General features: G+C 46.3%; 1 protein-coding gene across 2 annotated transcripts in view; it reads left to right on the plus strand.

Moving 5' to 3' along the window:
- The window catches only part of UBASH3B (ubiquitin associated and SH3 domain containing B), a 158,493-nt gene that overhangs the window by 120,155 nt on the left and 19,141 nt on the right, over nucleotides 1–19,197 (plus strand). The window contains exons 2-6 of one of the 2 annotated variants that reach the window (XM_023208493.3): nucleotides 140–197; nucleotides 1,252–1,438; nucleotides 3,715–3,913; nucleotides 7,263–7,432; nucleotides 13,834–14,042. In XM_023208493.3, the coding sequence (XP_023064261.1) occupies nucleotides 140–197; nucleotides 1,252–1,438; nucleotides 3,715–3,913; nucleotides 7,263–7,432; nucleotides 13,834–14,042 (823 nt within the window). The remainder of the gene's footprint in view (nucleotides 1–139; nucleotides 198–1,251; nucleotides 1,439–3,714; nucleotides 3,914–7,262; nucleotides 7,433–13,833; nucleotides 14,043–19,197) is intronic. The other variant, XM_023208492.3, reaches the window with a different exon arrangement.

A 19,197-nucleotide genomic window follows, 5' to 3' on the forward strand; every position in this document is an offset into this window, starting at 1 on the left:
GTCTACTCCCCACCACAGAGTAGTGAGCGGAACGCAGGCTATGATGTTGCCTCCTTCACACTCGCTCTTGCCGCTGCAGTGAGAAAAGCTGAGAGGAGGCTAAAAATACTAACAATAGAAATTTGATTTCTTCTTTCAGACAAAAAGCCTTGGCATCCACAGGAGGAAGAAGTGTTCAGGCAGCATGTGACTGGTTGGTATGAGATAAATAAATTGAGAAAATAGCATATAATTAACTCTAAGTGCATGTGGATGAGTGGGGAGGTGCAGACTTTCTCTAGTGGAACCTTCCAGAAGAGACAGGAGCCAGAACACGGTGGTAAGGGCATTTATCAAGTCAATTGCCTCCTCTGCCCTGGCCCCAGGGTATATTTCTCCTTGGAGCTGTTTAAAGAAAATTCTAAGTAATTCCCAGATAGAGCCCCTCTCATAAGATCTGTCCCTGCTCTAGTCACTTAAAGATTCATTTTAGGGGTATGGATATTGGGCAAATCAATTTAGAGAAGTACCCTACTTACCTTCCAGGGTATCCCTACCCAGGGTGGATCCCACAAGGTTACCTTTCTGGGAGCTTCCCTTGTCTTTGGAGGGACATGGGTTTAATTATAGGCTGACCTGAGGGACAGACTGGGTTGGTCCTAGTGGATTGGGAAAGGATTTGGAGTTGATCCAAGAATGCTTCCTGGAGAGTGGTTTCAGGACTTTTTTAGGGAGTTGTAGGATGAGGAGGCAATATGACAAGAAAGAAGACAGAAGTTGCTGCATCTGAGAGTTGATTGTAGCCGGGCGCGGTGGCTCACGCCTGTAATCCCAGCACTTTGGGAGGCCGAGGCGGGTGGATCACGAGGTCAGGAGATCGAGACCATCCTGGCTAACCCGGTGAAACCCCGTCTCTACTAAAAATGCAAAAAATTAGCTGGGCGTGGTGGCGGACTCCTGTAGTCCCAGCTACTTGGGTGGCTGAGGCAGGAGAATGGCGGGAACCCAGGAGGCGGAGCTTGCAGTGAGCCGAGATCGCTCCACTGCACTCCAGACTGGGCAACTGAGCAAGACTCTGTCTCAAAAAAAAAAAAAAATGTTGATTGTGAAGTGTGAGTTTCCAGAAGTAGATTTTTAAATCATGAATGAAAACCCTTCCCTACGTGCTATGCCGGGGATTTGGAGCACATGGAGGGTGGATCTGTCTCTCAGTTCTTTTTTTCCTCCCGTTATTCTCAAGCAACACCTCATTGGCTTACTTCTGTCTTACAGGTTGTTCTCCCACGTCGGTGACCCCTTCCTGGATGACCCCCTGCCCCGGGAGTACGTCCTCTACCTCCGTCCCACTGGCCCCTTAGCACAGAAGCTTTCTGACTTTTGGCAGCAGTCGAAGCAGATCTGCGGGAAGAACAAGGCACACAACATCTTTCCCCACATCACACTCTGCCAGTTCTTTATGGTAAGCGGCAGCCCCCCCACCCCTGGGAAGCCTGACTCCCAGGATCCCAGCCAACCCTTTGGGACCTGGAACAAAGGGGGAGCCTCGCAGGAAGATGGCAGGAATAGGCACGGGCTCTTAGAGCTGGAGGGACCTTCAAGGGATCAGTGAGGCCCACAATGAACCCCTCACCGCAGCGCTTCCTAGTTTTATCTGCTGAGGCCCAGGAGCACCCCAGGATGCGGGCAGCACCACATTGTAACCCTCTGTGAGAGACACACTAGTCTGGCTGCTGGAATAGAATCACTGATCTAGCTTCACACTCGTTTGCTGTCTACCCTCTCCACTCTTAAGACAAGCAAAGAGGAGGAACTAAGAGCAGGGAACAAAGAAGGTAGTCTATAGACAGGGAAAGCCATTTCCTGTCCATGGTTTTTTTTTTCCCACTATATATTTCTAGAGAATGCAAAGATATTTACTTGCCATTGTTACCTAGTCTATAATCCTAGCTGTCAGGAAGCTTGTCTACTGACGAATTTTTTTTTTTTTTTAAGAGACAGAGTCTTGCTCTGTCACACAGGCTGGAGTGCAGTAGCATGATCTTGGCTCACTGCAACCTCCATCCCTCGAGTTCAAGCGATTCTCCTGCCTCAGCCTCCCAAGTAGCTGCGATTACAGGCATGCGCCACCATGCCCGGCTAATTTTTGTATTTTTAATAGAGATGGGATTTCACCATGTTGGCCAGGCTGATCTTGAACTCTTCACCTCAAGTGATCCGCCCATCTTGGCCTCCCAAAGTACTGGAAGTTTGGGAGGCCTCTACTGACCCAATATCATCCCCCTCACTATCACACATGTAATACATTTTGTGTACTTTAGCTCTCTGTGGTAATACAGAAGAGTCAATTTATCTCCATACATTCAAGACCAAACAAAGTGGTTGGATTTTAAAACATTTTTATAAAAAATATTTTGCTTTTTTCCCCAGATATATTCTCTCTCTTTTTCTCTCTCTCTGGTAATAATATGTTCCTAACACCTTCTCTTTTACCATTCACCCTGAAAATTAAAGTGACTATCATTTCCTCTTAGTCATCCCAGGATCTTTCTCAAAACCCTTCAGAGTTTGAGAGACATTCATTCTTTTTTCCAATGCTCTCAGGAAGGTAGGAGGATGACGTCACAGCTCTCTGGGACTCATTCTTCCCAACTCTCCTGAGGGTGGATGTAGAGTCAACTTCTGATCATCTAAGAGGAAAAGAAAAGGTACAGATGATACAAAGTAGTAGAAAACACGCAGTTTCTCCCGGGATGCTGCACTCTCTCCTGTCACATTCCTTCATTTTTTTTTTTCACAAGCAAAGAGAACTTTGATTTTTTTTTTCTTTTTCTTTTTCTTTTTTTTTTTTTTTTTTTATTGATATATAGTCTCTCTCTGTCACTCAGGCTGGAGTGCAGTGGCGTGATCTTGGCTCACTGCAACCTCCACTTCCCAGATTCAAGTGATTCTCCTGCTTCATCCTCCCACGTAGCTGGGATTACAGGCATCTGCCACCACGTCTGGCTAATTTTTGTATTTTTAGTAGAGATGGGGTTTCACTATGTTGGTCAGGCTGGTCTCAAACTCCAGTCCTCAAGTGATCCACCCACCTCGGCCTCCCAAAGTGTTGGGATTACAGGCATGAGCCACTGCGCCCAGCCTGATTGTTTCTAATTGATAAAAACTGTATACATTTATGGTGTATAACATGATGGTTGAATAAATGTGTGCATTGTGGAGTGCCTAAATCATGCTAATTGTATATGCATTACCTCGCTTGCTTATCATGTATTTGTGGTGAGAGCAAAATCTACTCTCTTCGTAATTTTCAAGCATACAATACGTTATGATTAACTATAGACACTAATAGCATAATAAGAGGTCCCTTGAACTTATTTCTCCTGTCTAAGTGAAGTTTTGTGTCCTTTGACCAACATCTCCCCAATCTCGCTCCCCTTTCTTGCTTTCTGCTCAACCAGTCCTACAGCATTTTGGCTGGGTTCACAGGGGCCACTTCAGAGCAAGGAAAGGAGGGAAGAGGTTGCATGTTCCCCAGATTAATCCACCAGTTGGGTAATCTGTGTCTGAATAATTGGAGGTCTGCAGTTCCTCTCTCTCCCCACAGACGGGGGTGGTGGTGAAGTAATTGCATTATCAGCCTTCTCCAGTCTCTGGGGAGAGGATGCCAATGTTAAGTAGCAGCAGACTTCCATCTCCCCTCGTCTCTAAGTGAAGACTGCCTGTTTTCCCTGCCAGTGCGAGGACAGCAAGGTGGATGCCCTGGGGGAAGCCCTGCAGACCACGGTCAGTCGCTGGAAATGTAAGTTCTCAGCCCCGCTGCCCCTGGAGCTCTATACGTCCTCCAACTTCATCGGCCTCTTCGTAAAGGAAGACAGTGCGGAGGTCCTCAAGAAGTTTGCTGCTGACTTTGCTGCAGAGGCTGCATCCAAAACCGGTAAGCAAACAGCTGCCAGGCCAGCCCTGGGCCCTGTCAATCAAAGAGTTGGAAAGGAAAAAGGATAGGAAATGGTGGTAGAGGAGCAGGATGGGGTCAGGAGGTGGAGGGCCCTACAGGAATGGGCACGTGTGACAAAAAAGCAGCCTTTTCCTGCAGCACCCCACGCCTTTTTGCTCCCTTGTAAAAATGTTCAACTCCTTTTCTGCTAACCTGGAGAGACTATCTAAGGCTTATTCCCTAACCCCCAAGTTGAAGCTTCACAAATGACTTCCATACGGAACTAGAAATGTATTTCTTTGTAGCACCACCATCTCCTCCTAATTCAGAATTAAAGAAACATCCTTTCTCCCTCCCAAGCTACCGCCCATGTAGGTGTTTATCTGGGTCTCATTGTTTACTCCATGACAATCCAGATCTTTTCTCCGTGGGTAGCAGAGGATAGAGAAGAGTGGAAGCACTTCGTATTATATCACAACAAAATCCACTGAGCCAATCCCCTTCCACTTGCTGAAAACCATTAGACAGGACCCCAAGCTCCAAGAGTCTGTCTAAAAATGTAACCCCTTCCAGATGTCTCCTGCTCTTCTCATGGGAGCTTTTAGCTCAGGACACCTGAGATTTCCTGTCAAAGGAATTAGTTTAAAGCTCGAGGCAGGAGACATGACGGAGGTGACAAGAGGGAGAAGTTTGCAAAGCTCTTGTGTCTGGCTACAGGTGTGGACAAGCTCACTTAGCTCAGTGACAGCAGGGAAACAGACAGACAACCTGGTGCGGGGAGAGCCTCTTGGCTCGCTCCAGCATGAAATCACAATTGGCAGGTACTTACTGGTCACCTACTATAAGGATTCCTCCTACATGAGGAGTGCAACAGGGAAGAGAACAAGAAGTGGTTTCTCCTGGCCAGGCCCTGTGTGACATCAGCTCTGAAAAGAGAAAGGGGTGGTTCCACCTTAGACTATGTTGATCAGGACAATGGAGGAAAGACCGGCAGGCGGGCAGGTGGCAGGAGCACAGGCAGGCAGGCATGAGGAGGGTGTGAGCAGAGGACAGTGGGGAGGCTGCCCTGGCCAGAGTGGACGGTGCAGGATGCACAGTGGAAGCCAAGTGCTGAGTGCAAAGCTGGAGGAGACCTGGAACTCCCCTACCCATAATTTTATGGAGTACCAGAGAGGGGGAAGACCTGAGCAAAGCCCCACAGTTTGCTCCTTAGCCTTTTGGCCTATCCCGCACCTGCCATTGTTCCCTGCTTCTATTTTCATCACCATCTCAGGCCCTTTTTCTTTACCAGAAAAGCCCCACACAGGGCTTGGGACTTATGAGTGTGATCGGGGCTCAGCATCACTGCAGGATCACAGCGCTCTCGGAAGGAACACAAGGACCTTAAGACCCCTCTGTACCTGGGGAGGGGCCTCTTTAGACTCCGCAACCCCCACCCCCACCTCTTCCTCTCCCTCAGCGACGGGACTAGTCTCTGGGTCCTGACTTCAGTGAAGCCTGACATTTCATAGGAGCTTAATATTTCAGAGAAAGAGCATAACAGAGAGGCAAATTATTTCCTGTTCTTATCCCTCAATCTCAAGGAAATGGCTTTCTCTCATCACACAGTAGTTATCGTCAGAACCACTAAATCCCCACAAGGACCAAAACTAATGTCAAAGCCGCAAAACCCAAATCCTTCACAAATGAGAAAAGCAAGCCTCAGCCAGGGCCGCAGCAGATTCTTGGAGTGCATACTGAGCGAGAAGCAGTTGAAGCCCCAGCTTTCCCCGTGGGAGGTGGGAAGAGCCAATCCCTCTCCAAGATCCTGCTGTCATGAAGAACTTGGCCAGCTTCGTTTCTCTGCTGTTGTGTGGCCCCCTGGTGGGGATGTGGAGAACTGGATGACCCTGCACAGCTTAGCTGGTCCAGCTCCTTATTATGTAGCATGGAAAGCCGGCCACCATGTCTTTGCCCTGGAACTTAGTATTCTCCAGTTGTTGGCAGGCCCAGATATAATCAAGAAGATTTAGTGTCATCCTCCATTCAAAGTGGTCAAAGGAGATTCATTCATGTGCATTTATTCATTTAACAAGTACTGAAAACCTGCATGATATGCTGAGTGTAAGCAAGACAAAACCTGCATGATATGCTGAGTGTAAGCAAGAGACAAAAACCTTGTCTCATGGGACTTACACCAAAGAAAGGCAATGCAGTATAAAAGAAAAAGTACTTAAAACCGAAATGCTCAATTTCTGGTTCTATCTTGGGCTACTAATTTTCTGTGTGACTTGACCAAGCCCCTTAAATTCTCAAATTCCCTAATTTCTTCTAGTTGCAACTTCTTCATTATTCTAGCTTGTACAATAGATGATTCTCCCTCATTGAAAATACAAAAGAGGCCAGGCATGGTGGTTCACACCTGTAATCCCAGCTACTCAGGAAGCTGAGGTGGGAGCATCACCTGAGCCCAGGAGGTCGAGGCTGCAGTGAGCTGTGATCATGCCACTTAACTCTAGCCTGGGTAACAGAGCAAGACCCTGTCTCAGAAAAAAAGAAAAAGTACAAGAGAAAGAAAAAAAAAAAAAAGCCATTCCCTCATGTAGGTAGGGGTGTTTTGTTTTGTCTCTTGGGGTATCTTAGAATAAGTCTGTATACTTTAAATGAGTGTATGTCTCAACTAAGGGTGATTTTGCCTCCCAGGGTACATTTGGCAATGTCTGAGGTCATTTTCAGCTGTTACAGCTTGGAGAGTGCTGCTGACTTCTTATGAGTAGAGGCCAGGGTTGCTGTGAAACATCCTATAATGCACAGGACAGCCCCCCACAAAAAATAATTATTCAACCCAAAATGCTGTTGAGAGAAACCCTGCATTAAACTTTGAAAATATCCATCTTTTTCCCCTCATTTCTCCATCAATCTCACCCAGAAGCTAAGAGACCTGGTTCCAAAATGAAGGGAATATAGCCTTGGGAGTCACGCAGTTACAAAACATGCTTTGTATTTCTACACAAATTATTTCATCACTGTAGGTCATAGTGCCCTCATCTCAATGGTGGGGCTGGTGACCAGCCACTGGAATGGTTGTGAGAGGACTTAACTAAAAGGACTGCCCTCAGCCAACCCGTAGCTCCTAGAGGAAAGCCGTACGGTGGCTCTTTATCTCTTGAACAGTGGCTGGGTTCGGAATCTCTTGCAATCTCCTTACCCCCTTATTCTACTGCTGTGAAGGAGAGAAACGTCTTTTGTCTTCTTTGTTATGTGGGAAGCAGAAGATTTCTCAGGGTACCTTTCTAAGCCTTTCCTTAAGTCTTCACCATTGCTATGATCGCCACCTTTTAATTACTGACTTTTTTCTTCCTTTTTCCAGAAGTGCATGTGGAACCTCATAAGAAGCAGCTACATGTGACCCTGGCTTACCACTTCCAAGCCAGCCACCTACCCACCCTAGAGAAACTGGCCCAGAACATTGACGTCAAGCTAGGGTGTGACTGGGTGGCTACCATATTTTCTCGGGATATCCGATTTGCTAACCATGAGGTAATGTCTCACTGTGGTTCCAAAAGCTACCAGGTGCGGGGATGCGAGCAGAGTCAGCAGCTCGCTGCTGCAGGGAGATGGGTACCTACAGGGGAAAAATGGAGCAAGCACCTAACGGAGAGTCCGTTGGCCCAAGATTGTGTCCAGCCTCTGCCTGGCTCCCTGGGAGGCTTCCAGAATGCCTCTCTCCTCTCTGGGTCACAAGTGGCTCATCTGGGTAACATAGTTCTGTCTCCCCTGCCAAACTTACCCCAGCGAAAAAGAAATGAAATGAGAGAGAATAAATAAAAAATATATTGGAAAATTTTTAATATTATATAAATTTATGGTGCTAATGGAAGACATCATTTTGACCTTAGGTGAGTTGAAGAACACATAAATACAAACAAAACCAAAACCCTTGCAAAGACATAATCAACAGATATTTGCTGTGTACTTGTGTCATGCAAAGTACCAGGTTGCATACTGGAATTTTTTAATGTGGTCCTGTCCTCAAGGAGCTTTGAGGACAGACATGCATGAAAAGAAAACTCAAGCCACCTGTTACGAGAATTTTTGCACATCCCAGTGGGAGGCCTGAGTGAGAAAACTGAAGAAAGATTGGTACAGCCCCACCATCCTTCCTTTCAGGGAATCAACATTGCCTTCTAGACAAGTATGTGACATCTTGGAAGCATAATATTGCCTTTTTTTTTTTTTTTGAAATGGAGTTTCACTCCTTGTTGCCCAGGCTGGAGTGCAATGGCGTGATCTTGGCTCACTGCAATCTCCGCCTCCCGGGTTCAAGCGATTCCCCTGCCTTAGCCTCCCAAGTAGCTGGGATTACAGGCGCCGGCCACCACACTGGGCTAATTTTTTGTATTTTTAGTAGCACCGGGGTTTCACTGTGTTGACCAGGCTGGTCTCGAACTCAAGTGATCTGCCCGCCTCAGTCTTCCAAAGTGCTGGGATTACAGGCATGAGCCACCGCACCTGGCCAATATTGTCTTTTTTCTATCCCGAAGGAGAAGCTGAGACACAAAAACATTGGTGTCTTAGTAACTTAAGGCCAGAGATGAAGCGAGAGCCCAAGTATTTTGACCAATAAAGAAGGGCAACCTGTCTGAAACAAAACTACATCATAGCCAGGCATGGTGGCTGTCACCTATAATCCCAGCACTTTGGGAGGCTGAGGCAGAGGTACTGCTTGAGACCAGGAGTTCCATACCAGCCTGGGCAGCATAGTGAGACTGTATCTCTGCCCACCCACAAGAGACCTCATCGTGTGTTAAAAATGTGCCTTCCAACTTAACTACATTTATTAAGCAATACTTAATATTTATTTCCCAATTTTTCAAACAGCCAAAGAACTGGTATTTCTGTTAGTTTGCATAGCCTTTTAACGTCTCTTTTAGGCTTCTTTAAAAAAAAGAAAAAAAAAAAAAAAAAAAAACCATGAGAAAAGAACCCCAGGGCTGAGAGCAGGCAAGCTCATTGTTTTCGAAGTGGTAGAAGAGCCAACCCACGAATCAGAGGTTCAGGGCTCAGCGTGCGCCTGTGAGTGTTGGGGGCGTGCAGCTTTGTCCGACTCTGCTCATGGGAACGTGATGTCCTCCTTTTGAGTCATTTGATGCAGGTTTCTGTAAGACGCCTTGAGCAGAGTGGGCCTGATCTTACTTAAGGATTCTGACATCCCAGGCCAGGCTCGGTGGCTCACGTCTGTAATCCCAGCACTTTGGGAGGCCGAGGCAGGTGGATCATGAGGTCAGGAGATCAAGATCATCTTGGCTAACACGGTGAAACCCCGTCTCTACTAAAAATACAAAAAAATTAGCCAGGCATGGTGGCGGGCGCCTGTAGTCCCAGCTACTCAGGAGGCTGGGGCAGGAGAAAGGCATGAACCCAGGAGGCGGAGCTTGAAGTGAGCCAAGATCGCACGACTGCACTCCAGCCTGGGCGACAGAGCGAGACTCTGTCTCAATAAGAAAAAAAAACAAAAACAAAAACAAAAATAATTCTGACATCTCCTAGAGTCAGTTAGAACTAGCCCTGAAGATAACAAAGGAGGTGTGGCTGGTTGGACTCCTTCTGAGGGCAAAGAAAAAAAAAGTCAAGGGTTGCATGCAGATGACCTCTGAGAAGTCACCTTTCTAGGAGAAGGAAGGTGGCAGTGGAATTTTACAAGGAATATCCTCTAACCAACACTGCCCTCCAGTTAACTCAAAGGGTAATTGCTTTTCTGCCTGACCCACATTCTGCTCAACTGGCATGGAAGGAAAAAGGCAGCAAGCGCCCACGTGAATTATTTTCTAAAAATAACTTGGCCTCTTTCATCTCTTATTTGTAAAAGCTCATTTATTACCGTTCGTTCTGATAAAGCTCTCCTCGGCGCCTTTGGACCGGACCTCTCCCGTGAGGTCTTTCGGTCCTACCTGAGCCGTCTGCACATGTAACCCTCTTCTTACCTGCCTTCTGCAACCTGCCCCCAGGAGGCAGTTTTGATTGACTCTTCCAGTGAGGGAACAGATGTCCAGAGAAGGAGAGTGGTTTAGGCAGGGACACTCTGGCAAGGCACCATGATGCTGAGGAAAACTCCAAGGCTTCATCCCTCTGCTGTTTAGATTCTCACTCGATTTGGACACGCAGATCCTCATTTGTATTTCACATAGGCTCTTTCGAGTTAGTGATTACATTGGGCCATGCCAGTTTAATATACCAACCAATAGAAATCCAGAGGAAGTACAGGGTGATCCAAAAAGCATCAATTTTGGAGTCCAGCACACTTGGCTTCAAATCCTGGCTCCATCACTTTAGCAAGGGTTAAATTCACTTTGACAACTTGTATAGATCTCCAGTCCTTAGTTTTCTCATCTGTAAAATGGTGACAATGTTTTGCTAGATGGTTATGAAGACTAAATAAAGAAGATGTATGGAAAGGCTCTAATGTAATACCCAGCACAAGGTGGGTGCAACAGCAACAACAAATTGCTGCAGCTATTACTGTGAGTGAGAATAAAAAGGGCTCCAAAGACATTTCAGCTCCTGTATTCACACAGGGCTGTGGCTGCCTTTCATTCAGCAAACTGAGTTTCCTCCCACTGTAGTAAGGGAGGAAAAACATACCGGAGGTGGATTCAGGAGTTCGTTTTGGCTTTTTTTAAATGGAGTCTTGCTCTATCACCCAGGCCAGAGTGCAGTGGTGCAGTCTCGGCTCACTGCAACCTCCGCCTCCTGGGTTCACACCATTCTCCTGCCTCAGCATCCTGAGTAGCTGAGACTACGCCACCACGCCTGGCTAATTTTTTGTATTTTTAGTAGAGATGGGATTTCACCATGTTAGCCAGGATGGTCTTGATCTCCTGACCTCGTGATCCACCCGCCTCAGCATTCCAAATGCTGGAATTACAAGCATGAGCCACGGCGCTGGTCCTGGATTTGAGGGTTCTTAGAGTACAGGCCAGGCACAGTGGCTTACACCTGTAATCCCAGCACTTTGGGAGGCCGAGGCGGGCGCATCACCTGAGGTCAGGAGTTGGAAACCAGCCTGGTCAACATAGTAAAACCTTGTCTCTACTAAAAACACAAAAATTAACCAGGTTTGGTTGTACACACCTGTAGTCCCAGCTACTCCGGAGGCTGAGACAGGAGAATCGCTTGAGTCTGGGAGGCAGAGGTTGCAGTGAGCCAAGATCATGCCACTGCACTCCAGCCTGGGCAACAGAGCAAGACTCCATCTCACCAAAAAAGAAAAAAAAAAAAAAAAGAAGCGTTCTTACAAGTAGATGGCAAACATAAAACAAAATAAGTAGAATGTAATATAAATTAGGCTTGTGTTCTCGTATCTCTCAAACTTAGGCTAAGGTTTTGAATCTGCTTTTAGTGAGTGAGAAAGGGCAGTGGGGACATGGGTCCCAGTTATAATTTTAGATTTGCTACAATGCCTTAATTCTTTTATTGTTCATGCAATAAATCAAAGCTACTTATTGTCCAGCTTCCCTATGCCTAGGACATATTGTCTCTACCTTTTGCTGTGCCTCAGTTTTCCTGGGGATAACCTAGAAATAGAATGAATACCCACCTCCCCTGTGTGATAGAACAAGTGAGGACTTCTCTGAAATCGCATTGAGTTTCTCAAGGGGAAAGGCACTACTGGGCCAAAGGCATTATTAGCCGCTTGAACATTTAAGGAACACGAGTTTAGGCTTGTTTCCCTGTGACTCGGTGCCTCTCTCCACCTTGTCCCAGAAAAAAAAGAATGTTCCTTTTCATGGGAGGTCACACATTTAGCTTTGCAGTTTATGAGATTTTGTGTGAATTTTTTTTTCCCTTTAAGCTGATTTAACAATCCCACAGAAAACCTTCCTGGCTTGTTTGGAGAGGTGGTTTAAGTGTGTATGAGGCAGAGGGACAGGAAGAATAAGGAAGGAATCAGAGCAGGAAGATCTAGAACTGAAAGATGCTGGGGTCAGAATTAGAGAAACAAACAGGCGCCCTACATAAAAGGAGAATGAGAAATACAGCAGTACAAACGAGCTCTCTGCACAATCACTCTCATCCTCTGAAAAGAATCACACCTTAAAGGCTCCTTTCTTTAGAGATTTCCAGAAGGAAATTCTCCCTTCATAACATGTTCTGGTGTATCACCTTGGCATCAACGAGCCAATTAGTTCACAGGCCTACCCAGCTCAGGGTCCAAGGATCAGGGTCGGCTGGAAGGAAGGATGTGACCTGGGAGATCAGGTGCTCTGGTTCTGTAGAAATAATTATGCCCCGGCTCACGCCTGTAATCCCAGCACTTTGGGAGGCTGAGGCGGGAGGATCACCTGAGGTCGGGAGTTCGAGACCAGCCTGACCAACATGAAGAAACCCTGTCTCTACTGAAAATACAAAATTAGCTGGGCGTAGTGGCTCATACCTGTAATCCCAGCTACTCAGGAGGCTGAGGCAGGAGACTCACTTGAACCTGGGAGGCAGAGGTTGCGGTGAGCTGAGATCACGCCATCGCATTCAAGCCTGGGCAACAAGAGCGAAACTCCATCTCAAAAAATAAATAAATAATAATTATGCCTCTTCGGTGCACAAGGCTCTGTCCTAAGGTGTTTTCTTAGATTGTCTCATTTAACTTTTATAGTCTTAAGGATTATTTTATAGATGAGAAAACTGAAGCCAAAGTTAGAAATATGCAAGTGGAGACCAGAATACTTAGCATCCAACTAATGGCTCTGAGACCCTAGGAAACAGTGAAAGCTATTATAGCTGTCTCCGTCTTTGTGTCCCTTGTGAAACAAATAAGATAGGAAACATTTTCCTTACTATTGAGGTCTCCCACTATTAGTAACAAAAAATACTAAAATAAATGTTTTCTACAGCACCTTCATGCCTGTATCTGTGATGTTAATACATCCCAGGGAAGGAAGGCAAAAAGAAGAATAAATAGCCAACTGGCATGGCCTGTTTTTGGCCTAGGAGCTGTTTTGGAGCCCAAAGTAAGAACGTTTCCTCCATCTGATGAAAGCTGGCTACATGCTGACACAGACACTGATGTCTAGACATTTTTCTTTCAGGATCTTTGTTAAAACTATAGGTTTAAAGAAATCTCCTTTAAGGCGAGAACCATGTCTGGTTTAAAGAGCTAAGTTGGCCAGGCATGGTGATTACACCTGTAATCTCAGCAGTTTGGGAGGCCGAGAGAGGGGGATCACCTGAGGTCAGGAGTTCGAGACCAGCCTGGCCAACGTGGTGAAACGCTGTCTCTGCTAAAAATACAAAAATTAGCCAGGTGTGTTGGTGGCTGCCTGAAATCCTTGCTACCAGGAAGGCTGAGGCAAGAGAATCGCTTGAACCCAGGAGGCGGAGGCTGCAGTGTGCTGAGATCGTACCATTGCACTCCAGCCTGGGTGACAAGAGTGAAACTCCATCTCAAAATAATAATAATAATTCATAAATAAAGAGCTAAGTTACATAGAAAGGGGTACTTCCTTCCCTGAGCCTTCCTGTAGGAGAGACACTCCACCTGGCCCATCTGTGACCCCCATGTGGAAGACTGGCTTTCTATGAGCTGGGTTTCAAGTGTCTATCATGGTGACTATCAGATGAAGCAAGGGAAACTAGGTCCAAGTCCATTTATATAGCAGTTGGCCAGCGAGCCTACAGGATTTCAGGTCAGTTTCCAAAAACGATACTTGAATCCTGATGGGAAATCTAGACATGCCTGAAGAAAAGTATGGAACCATTTCTAGCACCAGGCATACACCTGCAGTACTCTGAAGAGAGACGTGCTCTCTGACAGGAATTCACATCTACTCAGGGCACATCGCCCTCTGGAGGTGTGCAGTATTAATGCAGAACACACAGTCCTGCCCTAAAGGCACTCGGGAGAATGGTGAGGCCTGGGGCTTACTCACCCTCTCTTCCTTTTTCAGACATTACAGGTCATCTACCCCTATACCCCACAAAATGACGACGAGCTGGAGCTGGTCCCTGGGGACTTCATCTTCATGTCTCCAATGGAGCAGACCAGCACCAGCGAGGGTTGGATCTACGGCACGTCCTTAAGCACCGGCTGCTCTGGGCTCCTGCCTGAGAATTACATTACCAAGGCTGATGAATGCAGCACCTGGATATTTCACGGGTAAGCAGACACAAAGACCTTTATGCCATTTGAAGAACGTTGCTAAGGCAGACTGGAGCCTGGATACACAGGGCAGCAGTAAATGGAGCCCATGGGAAGAAGGCCCTGTGGGTTCCAAACTTCCAGGAAAGGAGCTGACTTGAGGCATGGGAAAAATGCGAAATGAATTGCTCTGCTTCCTTCTGCCTGCCCCGTTTGCCATCGTTGTCTGCTTGAGTTCCTGATCGGAGACTAAACCGAGGCTGCATGGGGTCCATCTCTTCTGGCTGAAGGGTGGCATCATCCCAGTGCTGCGTCTTCACTGATTTAGGGCTTCTGTCCACCTTGTCCTGGGTCATGACTCAGGGTGGTCTGATTCCCCGAAGCAGCTGGGCAGATTACTACCCTGCCAGCCAGACCAATAGAGAAGGAGGTTTCAAGAGGCAGGAGCCCTAACTGTATCCTTCATTTGCTAAGTGACCCTGAGCAAGTCCCTCGACACAGCCCGTGCATGCCTGGACAACAAAGACCGCGTCTAAGGGAACAGGCAACTGCCAGACTGAAAAGGGATCCATTTCCCCCCTCCCCTCTGCCAGTCTTCTTTAGGGTAATAACTTTCCTCCCATCCCTCATTACTATTTTGCCCCTATTCCATACGGGTCCCGTGTTCAGTGGCCAACTTTGTCCCAATAGAGAAAACAGAAACAAAAGCCATCTTCTCTTTCTTAGTTGGAGCAGCTCAAAGTCAGCGCTTCCCTGGCACACTGGGGCATCTAGCCAGGGCCTGCATGCTGGTTTGTTTTCCTCCCTCTTGTGTTTGTCATGTGGCAACATGGCTGAGAGGCAGAAGCCCTGAGCACCAGCTGCTTGCTGGCTAACATTGTTATTATCACCATAAAGGAGAAGCAGAGAGAAATGATTTCATCAAGTCTTTTGCCTGGAAGGAGAAAATAAAGGTCCCCTACCCTAGTGAGCCACAAACAGACAAACCACAAACCCAAAGATGGGAAATAATATTTTCTTCCTTAATAACCCCACCCAGCAATCCCTTCCCCTCTCTTTCACTCCACTCCCACCTCAGCCCAGCCCGGGAGCCTGCAGAACTAACTGGATGGCACAAAATTAGAGGTCAAAGTTGTCTCATGTTCCTCAAACATTTGCTTTTTCAGAAGTGCTTTAGAAGATCAAAATATATAAGCTGGGTTTCCAAAGTCTCCATTTTAATCCCTATAACAACAAGTAAAGCAAAATTGCATGAATAAACTGAGAACTAAAAGATTATTTGCCTGACAAAGCATAGTTCTCAGATCTATTATTTTTTATTTTACAGTACTTGGAGTTGCTGTTTTATCAGATCTCTTTCTTAAAAGTGGGTGTATGGCCAGGTGCGGTGGTTCACGTCTGTAATCCCAGCACTTTAGGAGGCCAAGGTGGGTGGATCACTTGAGGTCAGGAGTTCAAGACCTGCCTGACCAATATGGTGAAACCCCGTCTCTACTGAAAAAAAAAAAAATCAGCTGGGCATGGTGGCATACGCCTGTAGTCCCAGCTACTCAGGAGGCTGAGGCAGGAGAATCACTTGAACCTGGGAGGTGGGGGTTGCAGTGAGCCGAGATCACACCACTGTACTCCAGCCTGGGCAACAGAGCAAGACTTTGTCTCAAAAAAAAAAAGGGGGGGCGGGGATATATGTGAGAAGCAGTGCTGATCTCTTAAGAGTTCACTCCATCCAAGCCCACTCTTCCCTAAATTACAGCTCAGGCCGACGTATAGGTGAACCTGAGTGACTTCGGTCAGTGCGTCCCAGGGAGGTCTTTGTGTCATCTTTTATTTGAGAGATTACTAATGATGCCAAGTCTGTGAGAACAATGTCTGAAATTAAACGAACAGCTTCCACAGCCAACTCTGTTCAAAGTAGGGAAATAAGTTAGGCATTAGTTTATTGTAATTAAGAATTTGAGACTGGATTCCAGTAGTCTTGGATTGAAACGATAACTCTACCACTTACCAGCTGTGTGGCCTTGGCCAAGTTGCATTACCTCTCTGAGCCTCTGTTTGCTCATCTACAAAATGGAACTAATCATTGCACTTACCTCATAAGGTTGTTGTGAAGACTGCAATGCCGTGCTTAGCTTTACATGGTTCAGAGTCTGGTGTATAGCGGTGACTATAAAATCACTATTTGCATAATGATGACTTTTTTCTATCTTGTGTTTGCCAGTCCTCACTGAGTGCTCATCAAAGGAAATGTGTCTTCCCTAAAAGCAATCCTGTAGATGAACTGCACTTTCCTATTTAACCCCAGAGGTTACATGACTCAAGGAGGCAGAGCCCAGCTTCCTTGTAAGACAGATCTTCTCTCACTCCTAACCCAGGATAGACATCAGGAGGTAGAGCCCCAGGGCAATGGCAAGCATGGCCTGGCTGGCATGGTGGGAGATGCCCAGGGGATCCAGGCAACAAGTCATGAGTTTAACAACACTCCCTGCCAAGTGCTTCTCAGTTCTCTGAGTCCCTCCTAAGGAAATATGTTCTCTCCACACTAACTTGAGTGTCTTACTTGGTTCTAAGTAAGGCAAGTTGAAGCCTCCTTGTGTTCTCTGAAGCTGGGTGAGCTGCCTGGCCGCTCGGGCTTAGCACAGGCCTGGCGTGTTGCAGGGAGAAGCCAGCTCTCCTGAGGCTCGAGATGTTCTGGATATTAGACCCGGCTTCCTCCCTCCACTGTTCTGAGCAAGAAGCACCTGACTATTGTCTTACTGGAACTGGCAGCTCCACACTGTCTTAGAGTGAGTCAGGTCCTTTGATTATAATGACAGTTAAGAAGGGAAAGAGGCTGGCATTCGTCTTACCATGGGAGCCGAAGGAGGGAGAGAAGGCATCCTATCAGTATCTTCACAGCTGCAATAAAGTAAAGAAACAGACACGTACACGCAAGATGTCAGCATGATTCTAGGTAGCCAGACGTTTTGCACCCTGAAGCTTTGATGAGTCAGACAATAAAACTGGATTTTCTTTTTTTTTTTTTTTCTAAGATGGAGTCTCACTCTGTCACCCAGGCTGGAGTGCAGTGGTGTGATGTCAGCTCACCATAACCTCTGCCTCCTGGGTTCCAGTGATTCTCCTGCCTCAGCCTCCTGAGTAGCTGGGACTTCAGGTGTGCGCCACCATGCCCAGATAATTTTTGTATTTTTAATAGAGACAGAGTTTCACCATGTTGACCAGGCTGGTCTTGAACTCCTGACCCCAGGTGATCCACCTGCCTTGGCCTCCCAAAGTGCTGGAATTACAGATGTGAGCCACCGTGCCCAGCCAAACTGGATTTTCTTGAACTGTGTGATGTTTGGAAGGGTCTCAGTTTAAAATAAAGTAGAATAGCTGGTCTCTTATACCATGTGAATGGCACAAGATTTCCTTGGGCTACAGTTACTTAAATTTTACCCTAACAGTTTCACTTGGCAACATGTTCAGATGGACTGATGCAGGTTTCCTGGGTCCCACCCCTGACCTGCTGAATCACAGCCTGTGAGGAGTAGAACCATAGCATGAGTGTTGTTTTTTAAAGTCCCCTGGTGATTCTGATACGCACAAGTATTCAAAATCAGTTTTTCAGGGCATGAGACTTCTGAGACCTTCGTTTGTAAGTAGATAGAACGAGTCTATCACTTCTAGTGAAAAAGCAGCCACTTCTGAAAGTGAACGGGGTGCTAAGATAGTTAAAATCACATAATTTTTGGAACAAAAATTTACCAACAACCAGTTAGCTGTATTATATTTGTGAATATAAAAAGTTATTTTCAAAAATAAAATTCTGGGCCAGGTGTGGTGGCTCACACCTGTAATCCCAAGATGACTTTGGGAGGCCAAGTGGTCAGACCACCTGAGTTCAGGAGTTCGAGACCAGCCTGGCCAACATGGTAAAACCCCGTTTCTACTAAAAATACAAAAATTGCCGGGCGTGGTGATGCACGCCTGTAATCCCAGCTATTCCAGAGGCTGAGGCAGGAAAATCACTTGAACCTGCGGGGTGGAGGTTGCAGTGAGCCGACATCGTGTCATTGCACTTCAGCCTGGGTGACAAAAGTGACACTCCATCTCTAAAATAAAATTCTGATAATACAATGTTAAAAGTGAATAATCCAAAACAGGTAGTAGCCCAGACAGGTTGTTGGGTCATCAGATGCAAGCCAGGAATATTTGGAGCAAACTGGGATAGATAGCTACCCAAATTGTAAAGAAGCAAGAAATCTATAAAATGTAAATGTTTCCCCTGGACTCTGCTCAGTGATTTCCAAAGATGTTCACTGGATTTGCTTAACAACCACCTTTAAATTGCAATGTTTATTAGATGAAGCTTTGTGGAAGTCTTATTATTGACAATAATTTAAGCTTGGCAGGTTTTGACTATCTTCCTTTCAGCAAGACCTCTTTTTAGGCTTCTGTAGCTATAGTGTTACACTCAGAAATGAGAGTTCTTGGCTCACAGCTCTAAACATCTGGTGAGAATGGTCTTCTCCGAAATAATTCTATTTGTAGTCATTTTGTTGGAGGTGTGATTGAGGGGAGATAGGGTTTGGAGACTGAAGAGGGTAGAATAGGGGACTTTGGCACAAAGTTTCCTTGACTGTTAGGAGCCACTGGCTAAGTGGTGGAGATGGTGAAAATACCCCCCATCACTCTTCACTTCAGATGGAAATTACCACGGGAAATATTAAAGGCAACAGGGATCATAGATTTCTTTTGAACCAGAAAAATAGCTGCAAACAAATAATTGATACGTTGTTATTCTTGAACTTGTCTTTGGCATGAACCATGCATGGCACAAAATCACTAGGACCCATCCCTGCTCAAAGGAATGGATATATCTGTCCTCAGTGCAGAAATCCGTCTACCTCTAATTTATGTATTTACTTATTTTTATTTTTATTTCTTTTTGAGGTGGAGTTTCACCCTATCGCCCAGGCTGGAGTACAGTGGTGCGATCTTGGCTCACTGCAACCTCCACATCCCAGGTTCAAGCGATTCTCATACCTCAGCCTCCCGAGTAGCTGGGACTACAGGCACACATGACCACGCCCAGCTGATTTTTTGTATTTTTAGTAGAGATGGGGTTTTGCCATGTTGGCCAGGCTGGTCTCGAACTCCTGACCTCAAGTGATCCACCTGCCTCGGCGTCCCA

This window comes from Piliocolobus tephrosceles, chromosome 13 (assembly GCF_002776525.5).
Source record: "Piliocolobus tephrosceles isolate RC106 chromosome 13, ASM277652v3, whole genome shotgun sequence".
NCBI classification, from domain to species: Eukaryota; Metazoa; Chordata; class Mammalia; order Primates; family Cercopithecidae; genus Piliocolobus; species Piliocolobus tephrosceles.